Here is a 27,855-nt window from a genome sequence, read left to right on the forward strand (position 1 = left end):
AGGATACCTCTATTTTTATATTTAAGTCTGGGTTTCTGTGTAACCTAGCCTTTTTCTGGGGGTGGAGGTGGGTATTGCCATTGTTGACAGAGCTTGGAAAGCAGCCAAAGAACAAAAAATGGAAAACATTTTAAGTTTTTGTGTCACAAATTAATCAAAATGAATTGATTCAGGTGGGGAGAACTTCACAGATCACAGATCAGTTTTCTAAAAGAGCTATGTGCTGAGAGAGATCATTTTTTGGAAATGTAGTTCCTTTGTTCAGAATATTCATTTATATAAACAAGATCTAAAATGCTCTTTAAGAATATAATATGAATATATGTATATATATCATATGTGATAAGTAGGTAAATAGGCATGTACATGTACAGAGAGAGAGAATTTATGTATATTTTATATAATCTACCTTGGTCTGCTTCATTCCAAAATGATTAAAGAAGTCTTAGTAACACTTGCTTGTTTAGTAACCACATATGATTCTTTGCTCCGGAGGGAAATTTGGTTATGAAAACAGCATGAGTCAGATGATCTCACCCTGAATGCTGCATAATATCTTCCAGATTCAAATTATCTCCAAATCAACTCAGACCATGTTTGAAATACCAGATGTTCCGTAACCTTCTTTCCTTTTTCTTTAAAGTATCTGACATGCAATAGCCTTTCCTGGGTCAGAAGGGTCACTTGAAATGTTGCCAACCTATCTGGTTACCTGAAATTATGAATACAGAGAAATTGATCTCATTTCTTATCCTAGAATACTAAGCAGGGGACAAGGGGTGTTTGGAGGCACAGATCATGGTAATGTAAGTTCTGGAGCCTATAGTTAAGGATATTTTAAAAATCTTACTTGTCTAGGACTAGCATTTCAGGATAAATACTATAGTCATTTTTATTTTTTCAGTTGACTTTGGTAGGTATTCCTAAAGCCTGACCATAGCTTTTCCAAATATAGTCAATCCAAAGGATCTGTTTTTTTGGACACTGAAGAAGAAAAATTAATCTGTCATATCCTTGTATTGACGCTGGCCAGAATGTGTTACTAAAATTATATGAAGTAAGTAGAGAGCTCTGGGACCTGTGTGCTTATGAAAAACATGTGTTTTTAGGCACCAAGTGTTGATTCTGCAGGGAATACCATATCACATTTGCTACTAAAATGATTACATGTAACAGAACTGTATCTCAGCTCTCAGAACTTAATTTTGTTTCCTATATAAACAACTCCTCCACACTGAATTCCAAAGGATTCTGACCAATAAGAGGCAATGATCTATTAGCTTTCTCAAATGACTACTGTCTATTTAGTGTTTAGATGTTGAGCAGATGACTATGCCGAATAACCAACTCAGGTAAAGTTAATCTGAAACATGATTTACAGTCATAATTTTAGAATTAAAAAGTTTGTTAGAGTTAATCTAACTCAATCCCTTCATTTCATTATCCACATGAGGAAATCCAGAGAAGAAAATGACTTCTGAAATCCCTAGGCCTAGTAGTAACACCTGGGGACCAGACCACAGTTTTCCAACTCCCTTGAGTGCTCTTTCTACATTTTCACAGTTCTCTGTTTAGCCAAGTCGTTCTTGATCATTTCCTTAATACCTGGGATGACTAATTCTCACAACATACTACCTATGAGCACACATATCTTGGTGTTTATATTAGTCCAGGGATCTGGACTTCACTTTCTCAACAGCCAGGTTGCCAGCACTTTCTGGGCCCTCACTCCCCTGCACACACTCTGGGTGTCATCAAGTAACACCTTGTCTGTTCTTACCCCTCACCAAGAATTCTCAAGCGCGGACACCTGGGCAGAGAACAACCTATAAGATCTGGATGCCTGAGAGTAACCACCAAGGCTCTTGAGGAAAGAAGGATGCTAACCAGAGGGTTCAGCCTGTGCTAAGAATAAAGGGGAGGGAAGAAGTCTAGGCAGAAGAGTCCTGGGTCCTGCACTTCAGGGAATCCTCAATACAGAAGTGAAGGAGGGAGAGAAATTGGCTGAGCCCTTAGGGTAAATAGAGTTCCATACTCTTGCACTGGAAGAGCCAGGGAATCTCAGCTTCTGTGACCTCTGACCAAAAAGGTCTGGAATAGGAGAGAAACTGCTCGAGGCAGCTCTGGCTCTGAAACTCATTTTACTATAGAGTGGAATTTGTACACTTGCCTTCACGTGATATGTTTGACTTGGGAAGGGAAGGATAACAGATGCCTAGATGCCTAAGTTGTGGCAGAAACAGAAACGGAAGAAATTTGCCTCATACCAGTAGAAATATGTCTGCTCTGGTACAATTTTATCATATAAATTGGATTTAACAGGATTAGAGAACACATTGCATTCTAGATGTGGAACTAGGCACACACTAGAGTGTGAACCACATTTCTTTGTTATTAGTGGCACTATGCTTTTTTCTCCTAACAGAGGTTTATAAAGAGGGTAAGAATGTGGAAGAAGTTCTCACCCAGTAAGTGGCATGGGTTAGAGATCTTCATTGCTGGGAATCAAGCAGGTTTTTTTATACCTATATATTTATAGCTATAAAAATAATTTCTTTTAATGAAATTCCTCTAGGAAAACAAGTTCATTCCCAGTGTGAAACTTACTAATCATGATAGCTGCGGACAATGGTTTTAAAAACTAGGTGTCTTTTTTATTGTGGGTTTATTTTTAAGTAGAACTGCTTTCATTGAATTGTGGCAGGAGAGTGTATCATACTGCCATGATCTCATTCCACTCTCCTTCATGCTCCTGTTCCCTCTCTATGATACTTTCAGAGTCCCCTCACAACTTGCGTCTGAGTGTTTGGGGAAGATGAAAGTGTGTGTGTGTGTGGAGAGGTGGGAGGGAAACTTTCTTCAGGTGGTCATAAACCGTGGTAGGAGGAACCTGTATGGAGACTTAGCTGGCCTTCCAGGCAAGCCAGAGTGGGTGGAAGAACACGGGAGCAGTGCTTTCTGAGTTCTCCCGGCAGGCTGCAGAGCCATTTTCTCAGATTACTTCTTCTTTCAGAGTCAGGTGTTCTAATCTCCCTGAGGGGTCCCCTCTGTGGCTTGGCCAGCAGAGCTTGAGGGGTGGGTGCTCTTGCTCCCCAACTCCCCACCCAGTGCCTTTCTCTAGTGCTTCTTCCTTACCAGTCTCATCCTTGGAAGATTATTTTTTCCTTGGGAAAAGGAAAAGATGAGGTGAAAACAAAACCCCACTCTGCCTGTGGCAAGTCTGGTCCTATCACCTTTTGAGTGCTCTGAGGTGTCCCTGCTCTAACAATTCCCGCTTCTGCCACAGACCTTCGCATAACTGTCCCCTCACCTTGAATGTGCTTCCTCCCCCTCCCCCTCCCCCTCCCCACTGAGTTAGGAGCCGCTCATCCTTTCAGCGCAGTTCAAGCAATATTTGTTCAAAACAGCCTTCCTAACCTTCCTGACAGATTCATATCTTCCCGATCTAGAGCGCTCAGGCACCTGCATTTGTAGCCCTTTCCCTTTAAACAGAGATGGGCCAGGAAATCTTTGGAAGCCGCAGGGAAGTTCCACCAAGGCACTGAGTGGAGGGCCTGCCACACATGGGGTGTGAGATCAGCGTGCTGTTGACTAGCTGCACAGCCAGGGCAGAACTGCTCTCTTGATTTTCCTTTCCCGGCCTCTTACACCAGGGGGGATGTCCAGGCCTGTCCAGCAGTAAGAGCATGTGGGCCACTTTAAAAGACATGTTCATGAAACATCACCAGTTCTAATAATCCTAATAGATAAACTGATAACTATTTTAAGAGGAATAAAAAGCAGGTAGGAAGGAAACAATTTGGCCCTTTCCAATGCTGACTTTATGGCAATGAACTACGCTGGGCCTTACTGTCATATCTCTGCTGACCAAGTAGGGTTCTGGTTATATTAGCTAAGCTTTCAAAATTCATTCAGAATTCGAGAACGAGATGGTATTTTTCCACTGTGCTTGCTGTATTTTATTAAGGCCAGTGTTGCTCAGACCAGGTGATTCAGATTTGAAGGCAGGTAAGAATTTGTTCATTATTAATTTAATTCCATATGTGTGTGCATATATCTGTCATGAGATAAATGTATTTCTTACTGTGAATGATGCACAGGAGAGTTTAGAAGCAGCTGATTTGAGCTAAGCTATGTGATTAAGTCTTAATAACGTCATCTTAATTTTCATGTGGGAGCAGAGTTTGGCAGGAGATGAATGGAACACCGTATGAAGGAAATCCATACACCAGGTGGATTCAGGATTCTTAACTCTCCTGTAATGGAAAACTTGAAAGAGCTTGAAAAAGAATACACTTTTTTAGATTTGCTGTTCATTTTAGTCTGGATATCGTAATGGAGAAAATTCTTTAATTACATTCCTTACAAAAGACCAGAAAATTCAAATAATCCGTTCCTCTCTCTCTTTTGCTTAACCCATTTTACTTCCATAGTATGAGCTGTGATCACTAGCGACAAGGAAACAATTTAATTCCTTAAAATAATAATAATAATAAAGTGCCATCTAGTATTAAAGTATATAATTCCAACATCTTTTGAAAATTGGTAATGGGGCATGGCAAAGGTGATGAAATTTAGTTAATACTGGACAGTTTGAGATGGTCTGACTTAAAAGTAATGTGGGTTCCCCTGAGCAGCTGGGTAGATCTTCGTTACGGTAAGAGGATGTGGTCATTTTCTTCAGAGAAAAAAAGGAAGGGCTTCATCTAAACTTCAGGGCATGGTCAGACTGAGCTTTCAAGGAACAAATTACAGTGTGGTTTAGATTACGTAGCAAAAACACAACTTGGCAAAGTTACAAAAGGGTGCCATGGTAGAAAATCTATTGTTTGTCCAGCTTGAACTCTTACCCCAGGCACTAGCTGCTAAGGAATTTGTCGGGAGTCACTGATGTGATAATTTAAAACAGAGTAGCCTGGTCGCTGGTGATTTGCCGATGGGATGATATAAAGTGGGCTGATCTTTAATATCAATAGTTGGGTAAAAGAGCTTACATTGCCTTCTTGGGTCCTTCCCTCATCTGCACTCTTTCCTCTTTTGTTTATTAAGTCATGTCTCAGTAAGTTCCCAAGGATTGTTGTTTATTGTGATTAAAAAATAGATTGTTATAATTAGGGCAGTAGTACACCCCCTCTATTCCCACCCCAGGCATAAAAGCACAGGCTTTGGTGTCAGAAAGACCTGGACTCAGATCACTTCTCTACCATTTATTTACATGTTGGTCTTAAGCAAGTTCTGTAACCTTCCTGAATTTCAGTTGTCATCTCTAAAATAGAGAATAATATTGCTTATGAGATTTTATAAGGTTTTGATAAGTGCTTACCTCTATTCCTTGCATTCAACATATGTTATTGCTATTATACTTATAAATAATAACATTTTGAATATACTAAATATAGAAATAATGAACAAAATTGACCATATGTTAATAAAATAAATGAATAATAAATAATAAATGAAATAAAATTATTTGAATCATAATTCCTAAAGTCTTTTTTATATTCCTTGTTTGCTAAAAAAAATATGTCATTTGGGGACAGGCTTGCTTCCCAAGCTCTGGCTCTTCAACTCCCTGTTCCTATTGCATACAGGGCATTTAGTGACCAAAGAAATAAATTCATGACTTTTTGCAACTTGCAGTATTTGTAGTCCTCTAAACAGTTGTATTCTGATGCTTTTCCTTTCATGAAAAAATCAGTAAGAATACAAGGTATGTTGGGTAGGTATTTGGAGTCCCCATATCCATACCTAAGTGTCCTCATTGACCAAACAATGTGATACTCATAAAAGATTTGTTTGAAACTTCTATCAACAGGACTGGTCATATGTGGAATTTAAGAATCAAAACAGATAAACGTAGGGGAAGAGAAGCAAAATTAAGATAAATACACAGAGGGAGACAAACCATAAGAGACTCTTAAATGCAGAGAACAAACTGAGGGTTGCTGGAGCAGTATTGGGTGGGGGAAATGGGCTAAATGGGTAATGGGCATTAAGGAGGACACTTGTTGGGGTGAGCACCGGGTGTTATATGTAAGTGATGAATCAGTAAATTCTATTCCTGAAGTCATTATTACGCTATGTGTTAGCTAACTTGGATTTAAATTTTAAGAAATCTTAAAAATTTTTAATTAAAAAAAAACAGGAGTGGTTAGTAGAATTAGAAGGACAGTTTATTGAATTTTTCAGATTTTTAAAAAATGTTATAACACACATTGTTTTCTACTTAACAGATGGGCTTAGGTCATGAGCAAGGATTTGGAGCTCCCTGTTTAAAATGCAAAGAAAAATGTGAAGGATTCGAACTACACTTCTGGAGGTAATGTTTTGAAAATGACAGCCACATTAGTAATTTCTGCTCTTTGGCACTGCTTCCTCAGACAGTGGAGATCTCTTATAAATTCTCTAGCATGGTTGTTAAGTTGTAGATCTGTCATATTCTTTTCTAAAAAATAAAGGCTAAAGCTATTCTGTTTTCCTACCATTAAGTGTGACTGAGCTAATTGGACCATTGTAACTATATTTGAAATTGTTTATTTGCTGTCCTTCAGATTTCCTATGAGTCTAGAATACTGAATTTATGTCTCTTTCCTGAGTGGCAGATAAGTTTATGGTAATCTTCTAGGACTGTTTATTAATTATAATTCTTTTCTTAAAAATTGATAACTTTGCACATTTTACCTATATATTTGCAATAAACAATAAATATGATTAAGCACTCATGTGCTGGTTGTCAGGACATAGACTGGTATCTAAGGACTCTTCGAAATTTTTAGCTTTAACACTTGAATTAAAAAAATAATTCATTGCCATCATTGGCTTGTATCAAGTTCAAATATATGGAGGACAAATGTTGGTGGATCAAAATGTGAATTTTGTGTAGATCTTATTTACATATTTTAAAGTAATAGTGTATGTTATATAAACCTAAAAATTGGTATTTTAAACCTGTTCTTATGAAGAATGTAAATTTTGTTAATCAATGGCTGTCAAGACTATAATGGTAGTTGATCTAAGTCTGTTCAAATTAGAATCAGCACATCATTGTTAGAAGAAAAACGTTAAAGTGATCAACTATACATTATTAGGATGTCAGATGCCTGGTTAGAATAAATCTTACTCGAGAACAATTTCTGTGCTGCATATTTCCATGGAAAACTCCCTAGAATAAAAAATTTCATCAGCTATTGGGATTGTGTACAATGTAAGTTATAGGAGAATATAAACAATTAAAATTTGAGATATTAGGTTCTTTTAAAAGCTACTTTATTTAGCAAGTTTTAGGAAACAACGGCAGTTGTTTCAAATAATGAAGGTAGTGGAAACCTCAGCCCGTGCAGAAATGATGGTACAGTTCTTTATTTGTAGGGAGCTCAAATTTTTCAGGGAGTTTTTTAATTACAAGACTTTCATGGCTCTTCCCTGTGCCACCTTTTTAAGGGACATAGAAGTTAGGCAACATGTCTGTTGTGGTTTTGAAACGTTAAGTCACTAGACACAAAATAGTTTTCATGGACTAGAATATTTCAGCTCCTGATGTGCACACCATTCAGTGGTGCTCACAGTGGGCTGTGGAGAGAGTTGCAGTGCCCTCTGCTGGGCATGGTTCTAACTGTACAATCTTTAAAAATCTTAAAAAATCTTTAAAAACCTTTTTAGTTTGACCATACAGTTGCCAAAAACTGCTAATGAGATTTTTAAAGCTCATTCCTAAGTGATAGCATCTTTTCTCTAAAGCAGAAGGTTGGTTTAGAGTAATTATTGTTTGTGCTATATTATTTTTTTATTACAGATCACTATAATCTGAGATTTTCAGATTTAAAAAAATGTCAGAGAAGAGCAGATTTCTGTGGCATGAAAATCACTTTTTAATTTTAATTTTTTTCATTTACTTACCTTGATAGACTCTGAGAATCTGTTAAGAGCCATAAAAGACTATGGTTTTGCCACAGCCTCCAACCTAGCTTGAGTTTATATGCTTCATCCAGGTGATATTACTTAGTAAATCCGTCTTCTTCCTGGCATGAATCTGGACACATCTCTCCCTCAGAATTCTTGGTAATTCTCTGAATTTTTCACCACAGCTGGAAGGCTGGAGGGCAGGTGCTTTTGACCTCCAGATAGCCATTTTCAGTATAGTCTTTGAAGTAAAAGTCTGGTTGTCTTGAGTGTAATGAAGATCCCAGGTCTGGTCCAAGGCCACAGACTGCTGTGACTGCAGTGGACATGGAGTCCCAGGATCCTGTCCACTTAGCTTCCTCCTCTATCTTCATGGTAACCCTTGACTTCTAGGACTCTAAGGGCTTCATGGGGCACATTGTGAAAATCAGAGCTAAATTATTCTCCACATTTTACCAGCCTGACTTCTATTCAGCCACAAGAATGGTCTTGAAAATGGATACTGTTGTGTACTTCCCAATAGCTTAAGAACCCTCACTGCTTTCTACTCCTGCTTGCTTGTCCAGTCTCCTCTCCCACTTCTCTTCCAAGTAGCCTCTGTTTTAACTGCTGAGATATATGCTGCTCCCTGGAATTTGTGTGTTTTTTGGTATGTTTCCGTCAGCTAGAAAAACCCTACATTTCACTATGATGAAACAAAAGTCCTTCCTATTCTTCAAGTCTCTGTCAAGCATTACCTCTGAGAACTCTTCCTTGATCCCTGTATTAGCTCAGGTTTCCATAGCAAAATACCATAGACTGGGTGGCTTAAACAACAGATATTTATTGTCTTCTAGTTCTGGAGACCAGAAGTTCAAGAAGTTCAGTATCGGCATGGTTGGGTTCTGGTAAGAAACCTCTTCCTGGTTTGCAGATGGCCAGCTTCTCTCTGTGTCCTCACATGTCCTTTTCTCTGTGCATGCATATGGAGAGAGAAAGATATCTTCTCTCTTCTTCTTGAAGGCCGCCAGTCCTATCAGATTAGGACCCGACTCTTATGACCTCATTTAACTTTATCTTCTAAAAGCTCTATCTACAAATACAGTCACATGGAGGGTTAGAGCTACAACATATGAATTTGGGGGGACACAATTCAGTCCTTACCACCCTCTTCCTACTTCTGCATACCCCCAAGTAAAGGGTCATTTTTGGCCTTGGCACCTTATATATTTGTAGGAGCCAGCAAATAAACAAGACCTTACTGTCTTCATCATTCAGATTTCCTGTTGGCATCTTCCATTGCTGGGGACAAGGTAGCCCACTGCTGCAGTCCTTAGGGGTCAGCCTCCTATAGCATGGCCCAGGGTACCATGCAGAAGGGTGCGGAATGAATGTAGAGAGTGAATGGAAGAGATTCAGTAGGCATGGCTGCCTGTCAAGGTGTGTCACAACAGTTATAAAAAACTAAAAATAAATTTTTAAACTTATGGAAGTTTAGAGTAAAACTTGGAACTCAGTTAGCCAAACCTCATTTTATAGATCAATGACCTAAAACCCAAGGAAGTTAAAATGACTTATTTGAGCCTATTAATTATTAATAAGAAATATAATTTATAAAAATTTCCTATGTGTCACATGCTAATAAGCACTTGTAATGATTTTCTATGCTGCACAACAAATTACTCCAAATTAGCAGGTTAAAACAACACCTGTTAATTGACTAAACATCCATTTATGCGTTAGGTCAGAAGTCAAGGCAGGCTTAACTGGATGCTCTGCTTAGGATTTCAAAAGGGTGAAATCAAGGTTTTGGCCAGATTGAGGTCTAATCTGGAAATTGGGAGAAGAATCTGCTTCCAGACTCATTTGTAATGTTGGTAGAATTCATTTCCTTCATTTCCTGTGGTTGTAGGCATGAAGTCCCTGTTTATTTGCTGGCTGTCAGTCAGGGGCTGTTCCCAGCTTCTAGAAGCCACTCACATTCCTTGGCACATGGCCATCTCTGTCTTCAAAGTCAATAACGTCCTTGGAATCCTTTCTGTGCCTTAAATCTCTCCGACTTCCTCTTCTGCTCCCAGCCAGAGAAAACTTACGTTTTTTAAGGGCTCATGTGATGAGATTTGGCACACCTAGATAATTTCTCTTTGCCATACCATAGTAACATAATCATGAGATTAACACCAGAGAATGCAGGTCATAGGGGCTGTCTTAAACTTCTGCTTATCATAGCACTTTACGTACTTGGTTGTTACTAATCTTCATACTATCCTTTGGGATAAGTGATAGTATTCCCATTTTATATATGAGAAATCAAACACTTAGGGAAGTTAAATGACTTACCAAAGGCAAGGCTTATAGGTGGCAGAGCTAGAATTTGGACTCAAAGCTTGCCAAAACCTTCCTCCTCACCATCTCTCTAGACAGCAGAACAGAAACTAGAACCCATGTTTACACGCTCATGACCAGTGAACTTTGGACTGCAGCAGGCTCTCTTCTCTACAGTGTGGTGCTTTTGTGACATATATGTCTTTTTTGGACAATGATGCTTTATCTGTGAGCACTCTCTTTCTTCACTCCATCAATAATTACAAAACTAGGGGAAAATAAAAGGTTGAGGATGCCTGATACTTACCAAATAAGAGCTATACTATCTTCTGGACACACTGTCAAGTAAAAGTAATATTTAGAGCTAACAAATATTTATGAAATGTTAAGATGCAAACCCAAGATTTCAAGTTTATAATCAATTATTTCATATGAAAGTATAGTAATATTATTTGGAATAATAGATCATTTATTACATAAGCAATAAAATTATTCTTTTGTCTTATCTTCCATAAATCCATCTAATAAAACAGTAGCATCTTAAAAGAAAAATGTTACTTGAATATAGCATACATCTGTTCAGAGAATTTCCGATTGGCTTAGGGCTGGCTGAAAACTAAAAATTCCACACCATAAATGGATTAATCCTTGTGTTGAATTCTGTAACAAGAGGCCCATGCTTAAGTCCATATAAGTATATCCCTCTTATAAACGGGCAGCTTCCAGCCCTTTTAAAATATGGTTTGTAGTAGTGCCATGACCATACCTGTAAATCATTGTGAGTGCTGGCAGCATGTCAGAGCACTCCAGTTGCTACTACTTGCCTTGTAAAAACAAAAAAATATATATATATTTTACAAATAGTGATACAAAAATAATTTCTCCTTGGGGTTGGGGATGGAGGATAGTTTCTTGCCTGCTTTCAGCGTGAAACTGTAAATCTATGTATTTTTCTGAGGCAGTACCTTTGGTACAGTTTGGCATTCCCTCTCCTGGATTTAGCTCAAGAAATCTGAAGTTGTAATGTAAAAATTTGAGTTTACAGTCCTGATTTGTCATTCATATTAACCTTTGCGTGTGTATGTCTTAACACGCTCAACTTTTTTTTTACAAAGAACTTTTTCATACAAATAATCCTCCTCCCCTTCTCACTCTCTCAGACTACATTTGCATCTTTTTAAAAAGTCATAAAAAATATCATTTTAAATAATCTTGATTCTGAATTCACCTCCCTTCTTTCTTCCCCCACATAACTTTTATTAACATCCTATGGAGAATTTGGGGACAAGTGCTTTAGGACAGTTTAGAAGATTTAGAGATTTGGCAACTGTGCTAAGTATGGTAACTGACTTACAACTCCCCCCAAAACTGCTATCAAATAAATGTAGTAAACAGGCTATCTGTCTGCATATATCATCAAAAATTACTGGTGGAGCATCTGAGGAAAGGTACTAAACAAACCATACATGTTTGTAAATACCCCAGCAACGTGAGTACTGTGCTCACCCATGCCATTGTTGTCTTGTTATAAGTTGGCATAAAACCAGTTTTTTAAAGTTCTTCATTTTCTTAAGGATGGAATCTGTGTTATTTCAGGTTGAAATTAATTATGTGATAAATATCCTACTCATTCTTATGCTTTTTCTTGGATACCAAGAAAATCCCCCAATTCCTCAACAGAATTTTCCTCTCAATTAACTTACAGGATGTCTTCCTAATGAGTTTAAAAGTTCCTAAAAGATATTTGTAAAAATAAAGTTTTCCAATTTAAATATGGGTGATTCAAATGTAAAACACTGTAGACTAAAAACCCCCAAAATTAATTATTAAAAAAAAAATTTAAACTAGTAAATAGCATAGATTTAAGTATTAAATAGCATACGTTTCTGTAATGGATAGTTCCTGGCACCTGGCCCAGATTTTATAGGTTTCTTTCTTGAATTGTGGTTTGTGGCTATCCCTTTTTGTTGTAAAAATGGAGCTCCAGGGTAAGGGGTCTGGAAGAGTTGTGGTCACTCCAGCTGTTGTCATGATGACAACTCTAACTGAAAAACCATCCCACCCCTGCTGAGTCACATTCCTGCCAAGTGCTCTTTACCACAGACCACCATGTTGCGGCAAGGATGCAGATGGGGTTTATAATGTACTTGTGATTTTAAAAGCTATCATGAATCAATCAGGTTTTCCCCACTTTGAAAGCTGAAAACTTCTTTTTCCTGCTGCTATTGGTATATTGCTTTAACCGATTTTACTTGCTTAATAAGGTATGTTGGGTTGGTGAGGGGTGGATGGGGAAAATATATAGAGTCTCAGAATGTAAATCTCCCAAAAATAGCTGATATAAGTAATAAGAAAAAGTATAGAGATGGCTCTTATATCATTGGTTAATATACCTTTTTATGTATAACATTTTCGTAGTAAATATAATTTATTTACTCATGTTACAGTTTGTCATAGCTTGTGAATTAAAAACCAGAAGGCTTTTTTTTTTCAGGTGCTTTTTTGTCTTTCAAATTCTAAAATCTAGTTCCCCTTATTTTCTGGTGTACATGTTGTTCTGGAGTAGAACTGGATAATAAACATTTCCAGAGGAAATCCATACCTTTCATCACATATCCTTGTAACATTATTACTTCCTCCGATAGTCAGTCACTTTACTAATTATTAGGATGCATGCTATAGTTCACAGCCATATAAGGATCTATTTATCTATATTAGGAACTAAATTCCCACCCTGCCATTTTCCCCTCAGTAAAGTATGATTTTAAACTTGATCCAAAAGTAATGTGATGGTTTTATAAATAATTATATCATTTTTGTTAACTGACGAACAAGAATGAAGAACATACTGTAATAGAACAATATACTCCTTTCCACTGGGTGGGAGTATGAGATAACCAGATATAAGAGTCTTTTATAGCTGAACTAGAATCTGCAGACTCTTCAGATGCTTACCAAAAAAAGATTTCTGACCAATTTGTGCACAAGGAAATTAGTTTGCCCCCCTAGCTTTCATATCTCTGACTCTGTCCCTCTCTGTCTCAATCTCTTTCTGGGACTGCACAGGTCAGATCTGATATTTTTGGTTTGGACACCTCACCTTAAGAAAACAGGACACAAAAATCTGTAATTATTTAATAATTTGTTATCTAGTAAAGAGATCAATCTAGTAAATATTAGTTGTTTTTCCTAGTTTTTTTGGTGTAGAGAAATCCAATTTTATTCATTTTAAATCCAGAATGCTTCTTAAACTCTTACTGATGTTAATACATTTGTTTGATCAATCATTGCATCTGTGATTAACAACGGTTTAACTTTTCCTTTCTGATGAATCCTTATAACTTCTATTTGATTTTTCTTACTTCTCTGATTAGTACCCACAGGACTGTGAATGAAATGATGGCAAGGTTGCTTCCTTGCTTCACATCCTAAAATGAATGCACTCATGATGTGTGCTGAGTTTGAGCTTTTTTCCAGAAACCCTTTCTAAAATCCTGTCTAGTTTCCTTCTATAGCTAAAATGAATAAACAAAATATAATCAGAAGGGATGTTGAAATGTACTGAATGTTTTTTTTCCTGCATCTTACAAGAAGCAAACATTTGCTTTATTAGTTTCTGCTATTATCTTTATTTTCCTTCCATGTACTTCAGGCTTATTTTTTCTAATTTTTTTTAACTTCCTGAGTTAATTAATTTTATTCTCTCTTCTTTCTAACTTGAGCATGTTAGCTGTCCCTTTTCTCCTAAGCACCCCTTTAGTTGTGTTCTGCATTTCAAGAAGTAATAGTTTTGTTTTCTTTTTTACCAAAAATGCTATTTCTTTTCATTTCTATTGTGATTGTTTCAATATTAAATTTTTTAGGAGTCTTTTAAAAGTATTTTCTTTTTTTTAAGTTTATTTATTTTGAGAGAGAGACAAAAAGAGAAAGAGAGAGAGATCAGGGGAGGGGCAGAGAGGGAGGGAGACAGAGAATCCCAAGCAGGCCCCATGCTGTCAGCACAGAGCCTAATGTGGGGGTCAAACCCACGAACCGTAAGATCGTGTCCTGAGCTGAAGTCAGATGCTTAACTGAGCCACCCAGGCACCCCAAAATTACTTTCTAGTTACTTTTTTGCTGTTGATGTCTAGCATAATTATATTCTGTTCAGATAATATGGTTGATGGTGATTCCTTGGGCATTTATTTTTTTATTTATTTTTTAAATGTTTATTTATTTTTGAGAGAGAAACAGAGCGTGAGTGGGGGAGGGGCAGAGAGAGAGGGAGACGCATAATCCGAAGCAGGCTTCAGGCTCTGAGCTGTCAGCACAGAGTCTGATATGGGGCTTGAACTCATGAACCATGACATCATGACCTGAGCTGACGTCAGAAACTCAACTGACTGAGCCATGCAGGCGCCCCCTCCTGGGCATTTGAGACTTTGTCTATGGTACAGTATGTGTTCAGTTTTCTGAAGTGTTTCAAATGTTCCCCAAAAGAGTGTGTTCCCCAGTCACTGGATAAGATATTTTTTATGTGTCTGCTTGATCAGGCTTATTGTGTTTCTCAAATCTTTATTTCTAATTTTTTAGCATTACTATAATAAGTTTGTCTATTTCTTAAAGTTTTGGTGTCTTGCTTATATAATTTGAATTTAGGTTATTAGACTATATTAATTTTAGAATCGTTACATCATAGAGGTGGTTTTAAACTTCTGTCACTATGTAGGCACACTCTTTACTACAGATTAAATGAAAGCATTAAAGTCCAAAGTGCATGATTTTAATATAGGTGCCTAACTTACTTTTTGTTGGTATTTGCCTGATGTATCTTTTTACATCTTTACACTTTCATCCTTTCTGTGTCCTTAAATTTTAAGTGTTTCTTCCGAGTTGTGTATAGTTTGATTTTGTTGTATTATCCAGCCTGAAATCCTTTGTCTTTTAACTGGAGAATTGAGTCTGTTTATTGTGACTTTTGGTATATTTGGATTATATCAACCATCTTAATTTGTGCTTTCTAAATGTCCTAATGTCCTAAGTTTCTTTTTTCCTCCTCTCTTACTGCCTTCTGTTTAATTAATTGAGTTTTATATTGTCATTCCATTTTCTCTATATGTTTGAAATTATATGTAGTATTTCCTTCTTTAGTTTTCTAGATAGTTTAAAACACATGCTTTAACAACATCTAATGTTAATCTACATCTTCAATATCTTCCCGAACAATGTAAGAATATTCGAATGGCTTTTAAAACTCTCACCTCCTCCCTCTGATTTATATATTCTTTTTGCCCTATATTTACTTCCAGCTTAGGTTTTTAACACCACAAAGTCTCTCTACTTCACTGTTTTCCTCTGTCACCTTCTCCAGCTTCTGCTTCTTTGCCAGACTCCTTCCTTCCTCCAGTCCTCTACCTTTTCCCTCTATTCTTGCCCAGGAGATGAAAGTGATCTATTCAACTTATATGCAAATGTGTCATACCCTGACTCCCAAATTTATATTTTCTACCAGGCTACAGTTTTTAACACTAGATCTCTATATCCTACAATCTACTTGATACCTTTATACTGTTTCATAGGCATTTCAAACTTTTCAGTAGTTGAATTTTGGAGGACTTTCATCAACCTTCCCCTAATACCTAAGATCTATTCTTCTTTTACATTTATTGTCTTAATAAGTTACATTTCTTCTACCAGCTTACTCATCTTGGAAACCTGGGTTCGTTTTTTGACAGACTGGGCCTTCCCTTTACCATCACTACATCCAAATGAACCACAAAGTTTAGTCAGTTTTACATTCAAGGAGATCTTAAATCTGTTACTTTTTTTTTTAATCTGCACTGTTAAATACTCTAGTCCAAGCTATAACACATCTTATGTAGACTACAACAATAACCATCCAAGATATAAATTCCACTTGTGAAGTAGTCCCTGTTACTTAGAACCATGCCATTGCAAACCGGATGCACCACTGACATGTTAATTGGTCTCCCTACTTCCAATTATGTCTACGCCTAATCCATTCTCCATATTATAAGTATTACAGTTTTTGAAAATGATAGATCTAATTGTGTTATCCATTACCTAAAAGCCTTCAGTGCCTCCTGCTTATTCTTATAGTGAAAGCCAAATTCTTTAATGTATCCTACAAGTCCCTGCGTGATCTCATGCCTGCCTACCTCTCCAACCTTGTCACTCCCCATTTATTTACCTCACTGCAATCATACCAGCCCTCTCAGACCATGGGACCTAAGGGCACAAGCTCTTTCCTAATTCAGGACCACCACAAATACTCTTTCTACTCAATATTTGGAGGCTTTTCTTCTTCTTTCTTTACCCCATCTCAAACACACACACACACACACACACACACACACACACACACACACATATTTCATGCTTGTTTTATACATCCTTCAGACCTCAACCTAAATATTTTACTTTCTTATGGAATATTGTTTTTATGGAGCCCTTTTCTCACCAGTTCCAAGTCAAAATTATACCCTATCAAAGTGCCTTGTACTTTTCTTTCCTATCACAAATGCAGTAATAGGGCATATCAATAAAGTACATTGTTTAGCACATGGACACTCATATATGTTGCATTAAAGAATGATTACCTGCTAGACCAGATTGGGGAGGGGGAGCGGTGTCTTTCATTTAGTGGTATCTTTCATTTCATTTCTTGAAAAGTCCAGAGACTTTCATTTATCTTTTTTTTTATACATAAGAAAGCACATAGTAAGTGGTCACTGAGTGTTTGAAGAAGTAAAAGAAAGGAAAGGAAAGAAAGAGAAAGGAAAAAGGAAACAGGAAATGAAAAAGGAGAGGAAAGGAAATAGAAAGGGGACAGGAAAGGAAATGAGGAAAGCTAAAGCTAAATCTAGGATAATAGTCCTTAATCAGAAAAGTTATATCAGCCTCCCTCTCACTTAAAAAAAAAACAAAAAAACAAAAAACTTGGGTAATGACTATGAAATAAATGTTACCATGCAATAAAATATGAAACCTCTTTCTATGATAATGTTTTGGTGATTTTATTTACTTATCTATTTAAGAAAATGAGGAATGTTCAGACATGCCCCCTTGAGCATACACTTAATCAAAACCTAACTTTTTAAGGTTTTATAAAGTGAAGGTACATTTTTATGTTTCCTTGCTTAAATTTATGGATAGGTACTTAGAATCCCCACCCAGTGGCTTGCCTTTCTGTACCATTATATGGAATGCATATAAAAGTATTTTATAAACTATAAATATTTGAGTATATTTACTTATTGATTAGGTATAATTAGTTATTGCTTACTTATCTCCAAACTTATAGAAAAATATGTCGTAACTGCAAGTGTGGCCAAGAAGAGCATGACGTCCTCTTGAGCAATGAAGAGGATCGAAAAGTGGGAAAACTTTTTGAAGACACCAAATATACCACCCTGATTGCCAAGCTAAAAACAGATGGAATTCCCATGTATAAACGCAATGTTATGATACTGACCAATCCAGTTGCTGCCAAGAAGAACGTCTCCATCAATACAGTTACCTATGAGTGGGCTCCTCCTGTCCAGAATCAGGCATTGGTAAATAATAAGGGGAAGGGCCATCTCTTTGTTAAATTCTGAGGCTACTTATTTAGGGCAATCCTTTAGTGAGCTAATCAACCCCAAGTCCATTATTTTTCTGCGGTTCTCATTACTTTAACTTCCAGCTGCTATTGGTTTTTTAAAACTAAGATTAGATACTTCATAGAATTTCTTGACTACTTAGATATGTTAATCTTTTTGAGAGAATGGTCTGACATTCTTAATAATTAGATGAAAACAGATGTTTTGTATAAATCTAGTAACTTCTAGCTTACTCTTGAGAAGATTTCTCTTAAGATAGCGAAGAATATGTAAAGAATAGAATTTTCTGTCATTTTTTTTAGAATGAAACAATGTTAAGCAGTATATTTTACTATGTAAGGCCAAAAAAGGGCAATTTTGTGTCAAACTCCCTTTACTGTTAATAACAACTAAATATGACATTTGGAAGTCTTTTAAGAAGATTAGTTAAAATCATTCAAGTGAACCTTGTGATAATATTTTTTATAATGGTGAAAACACTGTTGATCTATACAGGCCATTCTAAACATCTAAACGTGCCTTCTAAAAATTGATGTTCTCTTGCAAATATACATTTGTATATTTAGCTCAAGTAGACATTAGTAAGCAAAATCTTTTATAAGCTGAAAAAAAGCTTTCATATCATGGAGAAAAAAATGTGTTTATTTTTACTGAACTAAATCTATTTGCTGTACCTTTTTTGAATGTGTTTTCATCTCAACATATTTATACTACGAAGACTGTTACAAATGGATAAAACACTTTTCTTTCTTAAATAACTCGCTTCTGATGTGTATTATAAAATATTGCTTGTCTAATGGCCAGACCATCTCCCAGTTAACACTGGTCTCCTTGTGGCTCAGGCCAGGCAATACATGCAGATGCTGCCGAAGGAGAAGCAGCCCGTGGCAGGCTCAGAGGGGGCACAGTACCGAAAGAAGCAGCTGGCAAAGCAGCTCCCTGCACACGATCAAGACCCTTCAAAGTGCCATGAGTTGTCTCCCAAAGAGGTGAAGGAGATGGAACAGTTTGTGAAGAAATATAAGAGTGAGGCTCTGGGAGTAGGAGATGTCAAACTTCCCCGTGAGATGGACACGGAAGGCCCCAACAGAATGCTCCTCCCTGGAGGGGACAGAAGCACCACGGCAGCAGTGGGGGCCATGGAGGGCAAATCGGCCGAACACAAAAGAACTCAGTATGTAAGTAGAGACGTCACACCATTGGCTCAATTGGTGTATTTACTGGTTATTTCCCTTTCTTTGAACATTTTTTTGAGGAGCCATTCCTCTGTTTTCCAAAAGGGTAGGTGAAGGAAATAAATTAAAATTCAGTTTAGGTTTATTTTAGCAAATCATCATGTTGGAAACCTCTGTCTAAAGCGAGGTTTTCTGATTATCTGTTGCCAAGGATAATTGGGAGTTGTATGTGTACATGGTAGTTAGCATTGGTGTCATGCTGGAATATGACATACTAATATAGAATCTATTTCTAAACATAATTTTGGTGTTAATTGTTTATCTCTTCCCACAAACAAGAATAATACATGCTTTGGTTAACTCAGTCTTGCTTGTGAGAACATGCCTAAAATTCAAATTTAAATTTATGTGAGTATACAGTTGACCCTGAAAAATGGGTTTGAACTGTGCATGTCCACTTATCACAGATTTTTTTAATTAATACAATATACTACTATAAATGTATTTTCTCTTCCATAGGATTTTCTTAATAATTTCTTTTTTCTAGTTTAGTTTATTGTAAGAATACATTATATAATACATATAACATACAAAATATGTGTTAATGGGCCATTTATGTTATTGGTAAGGCTTCCAGTCAACAGTAGACTATTAGTAGTTAAGTTTTGAGGAAGTCAAAATTTATATGTGGAAAAGAAAGTTATTCATGGATTTTTTTACTGCATTGGGGAGTCAGCACCCCTAACCCCTGTGTTGTCCAAGGGTCAACTATATAGTCAATCATATTTTTAAAAAATCTCTTAGAGAAATTGAAGTCTTTTTTTTTATGCCTTGAAAGTAGAAGAGAATTATGATACAGATGAACAAAAAGTAAGAGCCAAACTTACTGTAATATATTTCCCATAGATCCAACCAATAAGGCTTAGCAAGAAAAGATAATAATAAGCTCTAAGGTAATCATTTTGAGAGAACCCCTTAAAAATTGTGGTGAAAATTACTGTTAGCCCTTTTCTGTAAGTGACTTTAATTCAGGAAACAGTGCTCTGTTACCAGCAGGGCACAAAAATTAGGTTTGAAGAGACTGGAGGAAGCCAAGGGAGCCCACTTCCTGGAAGTAAGAACACCTGGTTGTCTCCATGGACAAATTACTAATGTTAGTAGAAATCATCTCTCTTGTAAATTTTTTCTCCGAATTCCTGGTAAACTGATGATGAGAAATGCCCAGGTTACGATGACCAGATTGTTTTGGATGGCTTCCCTTTCAGTCCTGCTACTGCTGCAAACTGAGTATGAAGGAGGGTGACCCAGCCATCTACGCTGAAAGAGCCGGCTACGATAAACTGTGGCACCCGGCTTGTTTCGTCTGCAGTGCCTGCCAGGAACTCCTGGTCGACATGATTTATTTCTGGAAGAATGGGAAGCTATACTGTGGCAGACATTACTGTGACAGTGAGAAACCACGATGTGCTGGCTGTGATGAGGTATGTTCTCTGCGGCCACCGCAGGCAGGCTACTTCTTGTACCTCCATAGAGTCCCCTTACCATCTAACAAGGCCATCCTTAGCAGAAAGGTAACATGAATTAACCAAGCATCAGTTGCTTTATTTACATGCAGAGGAGATGAGTGGAAAAGAAAATCTTTTAACTTCAGTCATTCTGAGTGACCGTGTTAATTGTGTTGACTAATGAAAGACCGTCTAGAAACATAAAAGATTGATTTGTGCCAAACTAAATAATAAGCCGAGTGTAAGCTTTAGGTTATTTTTAGACTTTGAGCCCAGGAAAGTAGGTTGATATTATCTGTGGATCTAAAACCTTTATTGATCTAAAGAACCTGGCTTTGTCGTTTGTACCAAAAAGGAAAATATATGATTCATCTTATTTTTGCCCTCTTTTCAGTTAATATTCAGCAATGAGTACACCCAGGCAGAAAACCAAAATTGGCATTTGAAACACTTCTGCTGCTTTGACTGTGACAACATCCTAGCTGGGGAAATATACGTGATGGTCAATGACAAGCCCGTGTGTAAGCCCTGCTATGTGAAGAATCATGCTGTGGTAAGGAGCATTCTAGGCATATGGTCGCCTTGACCTGCTTTAGGACTTTACATTATGCCTTTATTTGACCCTCTCACAAATGAGAAACAGATGGTAATACCCTTAAGTAGGAGACATGTAATCCCTACCACAGGGTGTTAAATTTCAGGTAATTCAAAAACAATACATACATTCACTGTGAGCTACCTCAAGATTTCTATCTGTACAGTATATTCTGTAGGTTATAAGCACTACTTAGTAATCAAATCCCCACTAAAAAATAGTTCTTTAATGGGAATGAGATTGATTGATTCTCATCATATAGATCAGAGTCATTTACATTAATATTTTTAGGGGCTGTTCATATTCCTTAGCTGTATTTGAGTGTTTATGATTTCTGTTCATGTTCCTAAGGCCCCCCACTAAGGCTTCATTTTTTATTTTTAACCTAGAGATTGTACAATGCCTAGTTCTTAAACCCTCATTGCGAATTGATTTAGTATAACAAAATTTGACCTGTGTGTTTAGATTTATTTGCATCAGCCAAACATTCAAATATTTAATGATAAATACACTTAAAATATAAATATATTTATAAAATATAATATAAAAATACATAAAAAATAAATACATATTTTTTCTTAGCTCTACCCTGCTTACACAGAGCTGCTATTGCATGATGGCCAAGAGATAAGTAATTTAGATAAAGAGTATATAAAGAAAATTGACCATATATGGTAAACCCTTTAATCCAGCAGTATTAAAATGATAGGCATTTACTTCTTTATAAGCAGGAAAATATGCACTAGCTAAATACTCCCATGAGCTATCAAGTAAAGCATAAAAGAATAAAATGAAATATTTATATCATTCCAGGAGTGTGATACTACGGAAAATAAAGTAACTAGTTTCGATGCCAGTGCCAAAATTTTCAACCTTTATACATTCCCGAGTATAGTCCATCATTTTCTGTCAATTCTGCCTTATCAGTAAATCTCAGATCCTCACAGTTACAACTACTCAACATCAGACCTTTATTTTTTGTCATTCGGATTATTGTAGTGTCCTCAAATTTGGTCTCCCCACTTCGATTCTTCACCTTGTGCAAAGCCACCTTCTGTTATGATGGAAGATAATCTTTCTGAAATGCAAACGTAATCATCAAGCCTTTTCTTAACCGATCTAGCCCTTTCTTGCCTGCCCAGCCTCTTCTACTAGTTATCTAACTCCAATTTACTCCTTTTCTAGTTTATACACTGTTCTTGGTCTTCTATTCACACTAATTCCTTTGTCTGATCCGCCCTCCTTCCTATTCCCTATTTTACCTGACATGCTTGTATATTCCCCCAGAATTGATGTAGGCTTAACTTTTTTTAGAACACCTTTCTTGATTTTTTGCCCCAAGCTCCACCCCTTTTCTCTGGCCACAATGCCTCTCTTGTGTTCCCATGAGTCACATCTGTATGTAATTAATGCCACCCATCTGTCTCCTCCCCTAGACTATAAGTAGCTGGTGGATAGAGCTTGCCTTTTTATTTCCATGTCCTTAATGTCTGCCCTTAGGAAATGTTTGAGTGACTGATTTGTGTTCTAATATTTCTCATTATCTTTGGGATCAACAGGGACCCTCATTGTACTTGGGGAAAAGATAATGAATCACCATGTGGCCTGGTACATAATTTAGCTAAAAGCTGCTTCTCTGAATTTTGTTCCTACAGTTTCTCTAAAGGAAAAGAAAGGGTTACCATAATATGTATTTTATTGTAGGGGTGTGTGACCTTGGTCTCAAGAACTAGGATGCAGACCCCATGGGGGCAGAAATTTTGTTTGCTTTGTTTTGTACTTCCAAAACAGCATAGTAGATACTCAATAAATATTTACTGAATAAACCTTTAAATAGATGAAGCTGCTTTATTTAACTGTTAGAAGTTTCTCTTCATTATATTGTAACTAACCAATAGAGAGGAATAACCACAGATATTATTAAAAGAGAGAGAGTCTAAATTATTTAGCTTTACAATATTGTGTGATTTCTTTTAGAAAGTTTACTTTCTCAGTAAGATGCACTGGTGCCGTTTGTCTAAAAGTAAAATGAACATTTCTCTCCATTGCCTGAACAAGCCAGCACATGGCAAAAAGAGCTACCCATGCCACACACTAAATGGTGTACAATTTTGAAGATTATCTAGTCCAGAGCATCAGTCTGCTAAGATCTTTTAATCTTCAAACAAACAAACAAATTATGTATAGACCTGAAGGCAAGAACTGAACTCAAAACAGGGCATTTCTGAGATAAAAATTAACTTGGAAAGAGGGTAATGGGAAATACACCTAGTTTGTCACTGCATGGTCTCTGGAATTCTGGTCTCAAATGGCCACCCCCTGAATTCACATCTCTGAGATCTCACAGGAACCTCCCGCCAGAGAGCTCATTACAACCAGTGTCCTTAGCTTTTTCACATTGTGTATAAATAAACTAAAAGAAGTAGGAGAAATTTAAGGATATAAGAACTAATTGAAATATCAGAGGTTTAAGAACCCAGAAAAATCAAATGCCAAGCAGAAAGTGAAAAACACATTATCCCCTGATTGTTTCCATAATCCCCAGACCCTCAATGAGGCCTAGACAACTTTCAGATTTATGAAAAATTAGGAGCAGTAGACCTTAGCTGGGACTAAATGTCAGACTTTGGGATGAATGACAAATTATTAGCAAAACTAAATTATACGAAACCACTAACCCTACATTCCTATACCATTCAGTGTGTTCATTAGTTCATTTTTTTTAATCTAAACAATTCCGTCAATTTTATATATAATTGAATAGTAGTTATCTCTTTTTGAAAATCATAAATGAAAGGGGCGTCTGGGTGGCTCAGTTGGGTTCAGCGTCCAACTCTCGGTTTCAGCTCAGGTCATGATCTCACAGTTCATGGGATCGAGCCCCGCATCAAGTTCTGCTCTGATGATGCTAAGCCTTCTTGGGATTCTCTCTCTCCCTCTCTCTCTGTCCCTTCCCGACTCACGCTCTCTCTCTCTCTCTCTTTCAAAATAAATAAATATAAAAAAATTCTAAAATCAACATGAGTTTTAAAAGATTATAAAAAGATCCACAAATATTATTAGAGGAATGAAATAAAGGTATGTCTTGGTCTAAAAGCAAGGGATTAAAAAAAATTGAGTGTGACATGCTTCTGTTTTATACAAGCGTGTTTAAAATATTGAAAAATTAATATGAAACATAAAAACTACATAGAACTACATTCTAAATAGAAAGCTACAAGATAGGGATATTTGCAAAAGCAACTGCTTGCCTGGTATAGCTACAAATTAAGAGTGTATTTGTAATTAAAACACTCATTTTTGTTGTATTCAGGAAGAGTGTATTGACCATGGAAAGAGAATCTCTCCCTTGCTTCTCAGGAAACACTAGGTTGACATAACCTGTGAATTAAGCAGCTATAGTCTCTGTAATTAGAAGCCGTGTAGCTCTATAAAGTATGGAAAGTATATTGCATGTTTGAAGTGGATATTTGTAACAAGGCCTCACATCATACCCTAAACCAGTTTCCCTACTGAACAGTAGCCACATTTTAAGGTCTTCCTAAGTAAGGAGGGTCAGGTTAAATGACCTACTGTCAGCTCTCAGTGATTCCTGACAGACATTAAGAAACCAAAGGTGCGGAAGATTAGACATTTTTATGTAATGCAGGACAATTCGTTCCTTTCTTCACTTGTTATAAAAATACTTAAAACAAAACCTTTAGATGGTCACATTCATTCAGAACATGCATAAACAAGAAGGCCTATGGTCTGTCTAGTGTTTTGGAGGTCTTAATAGGGTAGTTTTGTTTTCTCCTATAATACTGAGGGTTGTTCATGTATTTTCTTCATATACATGCTCAGCTAAAGGAGAAAATTATGTATGTGTCTGGGTGTGAATGTGTATGTATGCCATATATTTATTTGTACATAACGTACACTGAATGGTACAAAGAATGTAAGTATTAATGTTTTACAATATTAGATTATACATAAATTATGACTTAGAACAGAAACCAGTTAACTACAAGTTATATTTTTAGTGCAAACTAATTATTCTCAAACACTGTCAGTATTTTTAATTGAGTCCTTAATTACCTTGAACATGATTTTCATTTCATACTGTCTAGAAATTAGTGGTGTTAATAATCTCATGTGTCAGAGGTAAAGCTAGTAAAATTACTACTTCAAAGCTTTAAAGAGTGACGAAAAATCTTTTTTTAAGACTATTTTTTAAGAGCAGTTTTAGTTTTAAAACATAAGTGAGAGGAAGACCCAGCAACTTCCTGTGTAACCCCTGTGCTCAAACATATATAACATCAGTCATTATCAACATCACTCACCTGAATGCTACATTTTTTACCAAGGATGAATCTACATTGACATATCATAATCACCCAAAGTCCGTAGTTTACCTCAGGGTTCATTCCTGGTGTTGTATATTCTGTGGGTTTGGACAAATGTGTAGAACAGGCGAATGACACACATCCATCATTATAATATCATCGAGAATGTTTTCACTGACCTAAAAGTCCTCTGTGCTCTACCTGTTCCTGTCTCCCACCTCCACCTCCCTATCCCACCCCTGGCAACCACAATCTTCTTATTTTCTCCATAGTTTTGCCTTTGCCAAATGTCATACAGGTGGAATCATACAGTATGTTGCTTTTTTAGATTGGCTTCTTTCACTCAGCAATATGCATTTATTCCTCCATGGTTTTTTTTCATGGTTTGATACCTCTTATCTTTTTAGCACTGGTTAATAGTCCATTGTCTGGATGTACCACAGTGTATTTATCCCTTCCCCTACCAAAGGAAATCTTGGTTGCTTCAAATTTTGGCAATTATGAACAAAGATCCTATAAACATCCATGTGCAGGTTTTTGTGGGTCTAAGTTTTCAACTCCTTTAGGTAAATACCAAGGAGCACAATTTTAGATTTTATGATAAAAGTAGGTTTAGTCTTCTAAGAAACTGTTAAATATCTCCCAGAGTAGCTATACATTTCGCATTTCCACCAGTAATGAATGAGAGTTCCTGTTGTTCCACATCTTCACCAGCATTTGGTATTATAAGAAAAATCGTAAGACTTCTTTTTATAATTACTAAGATGCAGTCTAGTAGAATACGCTGAAAGGAAACTGCTTTGAAACTTGCCATCAAGACTTTCTGCTTCAACATCATGGGATATCTTACAAGCATCAAATCACCTTTTGGCCTTCACCTGTTATTCCTCACAGTGCTCTACATTTAGACCCCAATTAAGTTGGCTAAAAAGGTTAACCAGAAGGTCACTCTCAGCTGTATATTCTTGAGGTGGCCATTCTCAGTTAAATTTACCATCTGAAAGAAATGTGTTGTTTGTTCCTACATGACAGTGTTACCATCACAGTTTGATCTCTCATCCTCTTCTCTTATTTGTGTAATTGACTTAACAGGTTTGTCAAGGATGCCACAATGCCATTGATCCTGAAGTGCAGCGGGTGACCTATAACAACTTCAGCTGGCATGCGTCCACAGAGTGCTTTTTGTGTTCCTGCTGCAGCAAGTGTCTCATTGGGCAGAAGTTCATGCCAGTAGAAGGGATGGTTTTCTGTTCAGTGGAGTGTAAGAAGATGATGTCTTAAGAGGAAAACACCAAGCAATATTGAGCCATAGCTATCCTAAGTGGTCTGCATTTCTGCTGTAAAACGCAATTTGGAAAAAATAAACGGGAAAAAAAGAAACTGTAAAGGAAACCAGGAGATTTTGTTCAGTATCTTTCTTTGCTGTTTTTCCTTATCAATATTTTTCATCTCAATTTTTAAAACCTGCTTAAGCATTTGATTTTTAAAACAGTAAAGAACTGTTATCTTTGCTTAGCTTTCCATATGTAAAATCTTGGAGGTGGAAGCTTGAGGTTTAATTAATCTTCATGTGCCTATCCCTCTTGTGCCAAACACAGTATATATGAACATTTAAAAATTAGTGTTGTTGAATGGAAAGATGCGCATTTTCTAGTTCTGTATTCTTTTCCCCCCTCCTGTGTAAAATGAAAGGAAATTAAACTTGCCCTAATGCCAAGGCTTTACATTTGTTGCCTTATCTTATTCACTGAACTTTGTAGTGATTCACAGTGAATTGTTTTGACAGAAAATAGAAATGCAGCATAGTATGGAGAGCTGTTATCATTTTAATGCCTTTGCTATTTTCTAAAATAGGCAGAGGTGGTTTTATTGCATTTCTTTTTCTTTTTCTTTTTCTTTCTTTCTTTTCTTTTTTTTTTTTCTTCTTTTTTTACTTGCCCTACCTCTCAGCATTCTCTTTGTCAGCTGGTGACCTCTATCTGTGGCCTTAAGCACATTATTGTCACATGTGACATCCACACATCTTACTTCTATAGATGATTTTTGGCTTAGACATAAAAGCCAAGCCATTCATTTATATTATGTTTTCAATCCAAAGAACATGTATACTTTTTGTACCCAAAAAACTATAACTTGTACTGATTGCACTTGCCTACCATTGTTTGGATAGATATGTTGCATGAACCCATTCTTTTCTAATGGATGCTGTCCTACAATGCTACTAAGCCTGTTCAAGGATATGTATTGAATGTCTTCTTTGTATACTTCCATGCCTAGATATTTGTTTATTTTTCCCTATATACTTCCATACAAGGCTATGCAATATAAAAATGAAACTGAATGAATGATATGTATATTCAAAATAAAGTCATTTTCACTTCAACAATTGTACCTTTAGTCTTAATAGCCTTTCTGAGAGCAAAAAAAAAAAAAAAAAAAGGAAAATACTTT

General features: G+C 36.6%; 1 protein-coding gene across 2 annotated transcripts in view; it reads left to right on the top strand.

Moving 5' to 3' along the window:
• The window catches only part of TES (testin LIM domain protein), a 46,196-nt gene extending 18,401 nt beyond the window's left edge, over window positions 1-27,795 (top strand). For both annotated transcript variants that reach the window (XM_053897152.1, XM_019418060.2), the window contains exons 2-7: window positions 6,234-6,319; window positions 17,507-17,759; window positions 18,647-18,982; window positions 20,245-20,460; window positions 20,879-21,037; window positions 26,497-27,795. In XM_053897152.1, the coding sequence (XP_053753127.1) occupies window positions 6,234-6,319; window positions 17,507-17,759; window positions 18,647-18,982; window positions 20,245-20,460; window positions 20,879-21,037; window positions 26,497-26,685 (1,239 nt within the window). In that variant the 3' untranslated portion in view covers window positions 26,686-27,795. The remainder of the gene's footprint in view (window positions 1-6,233; window positions 6,320-17,506; window positions 17,760-18,646; window positions 18,983-20,244; window positions 20,461-20,878; window positions 21,038-26,496) is intronic.
• The last annotated feature ends 60 nt before the right edge of the window (window positions 27,796-27,855 follow it).

This window comes from Panthera pardus, unplaced genomic scaffold (assembly GCF_024362965.1).
Source record: "Panthera pardus isolate Hobbes unplaced genomic scaffold, ASM2436296v1 HiC_scaffold_8, whole genome shotgun sequence".
In the NCBI taxonomy this organism is placed as follows: Eukaryota; Metazoa; Chordata; class Mammalia; order Carnivora; family Felidae; genus Panthera; species Panthera pardus.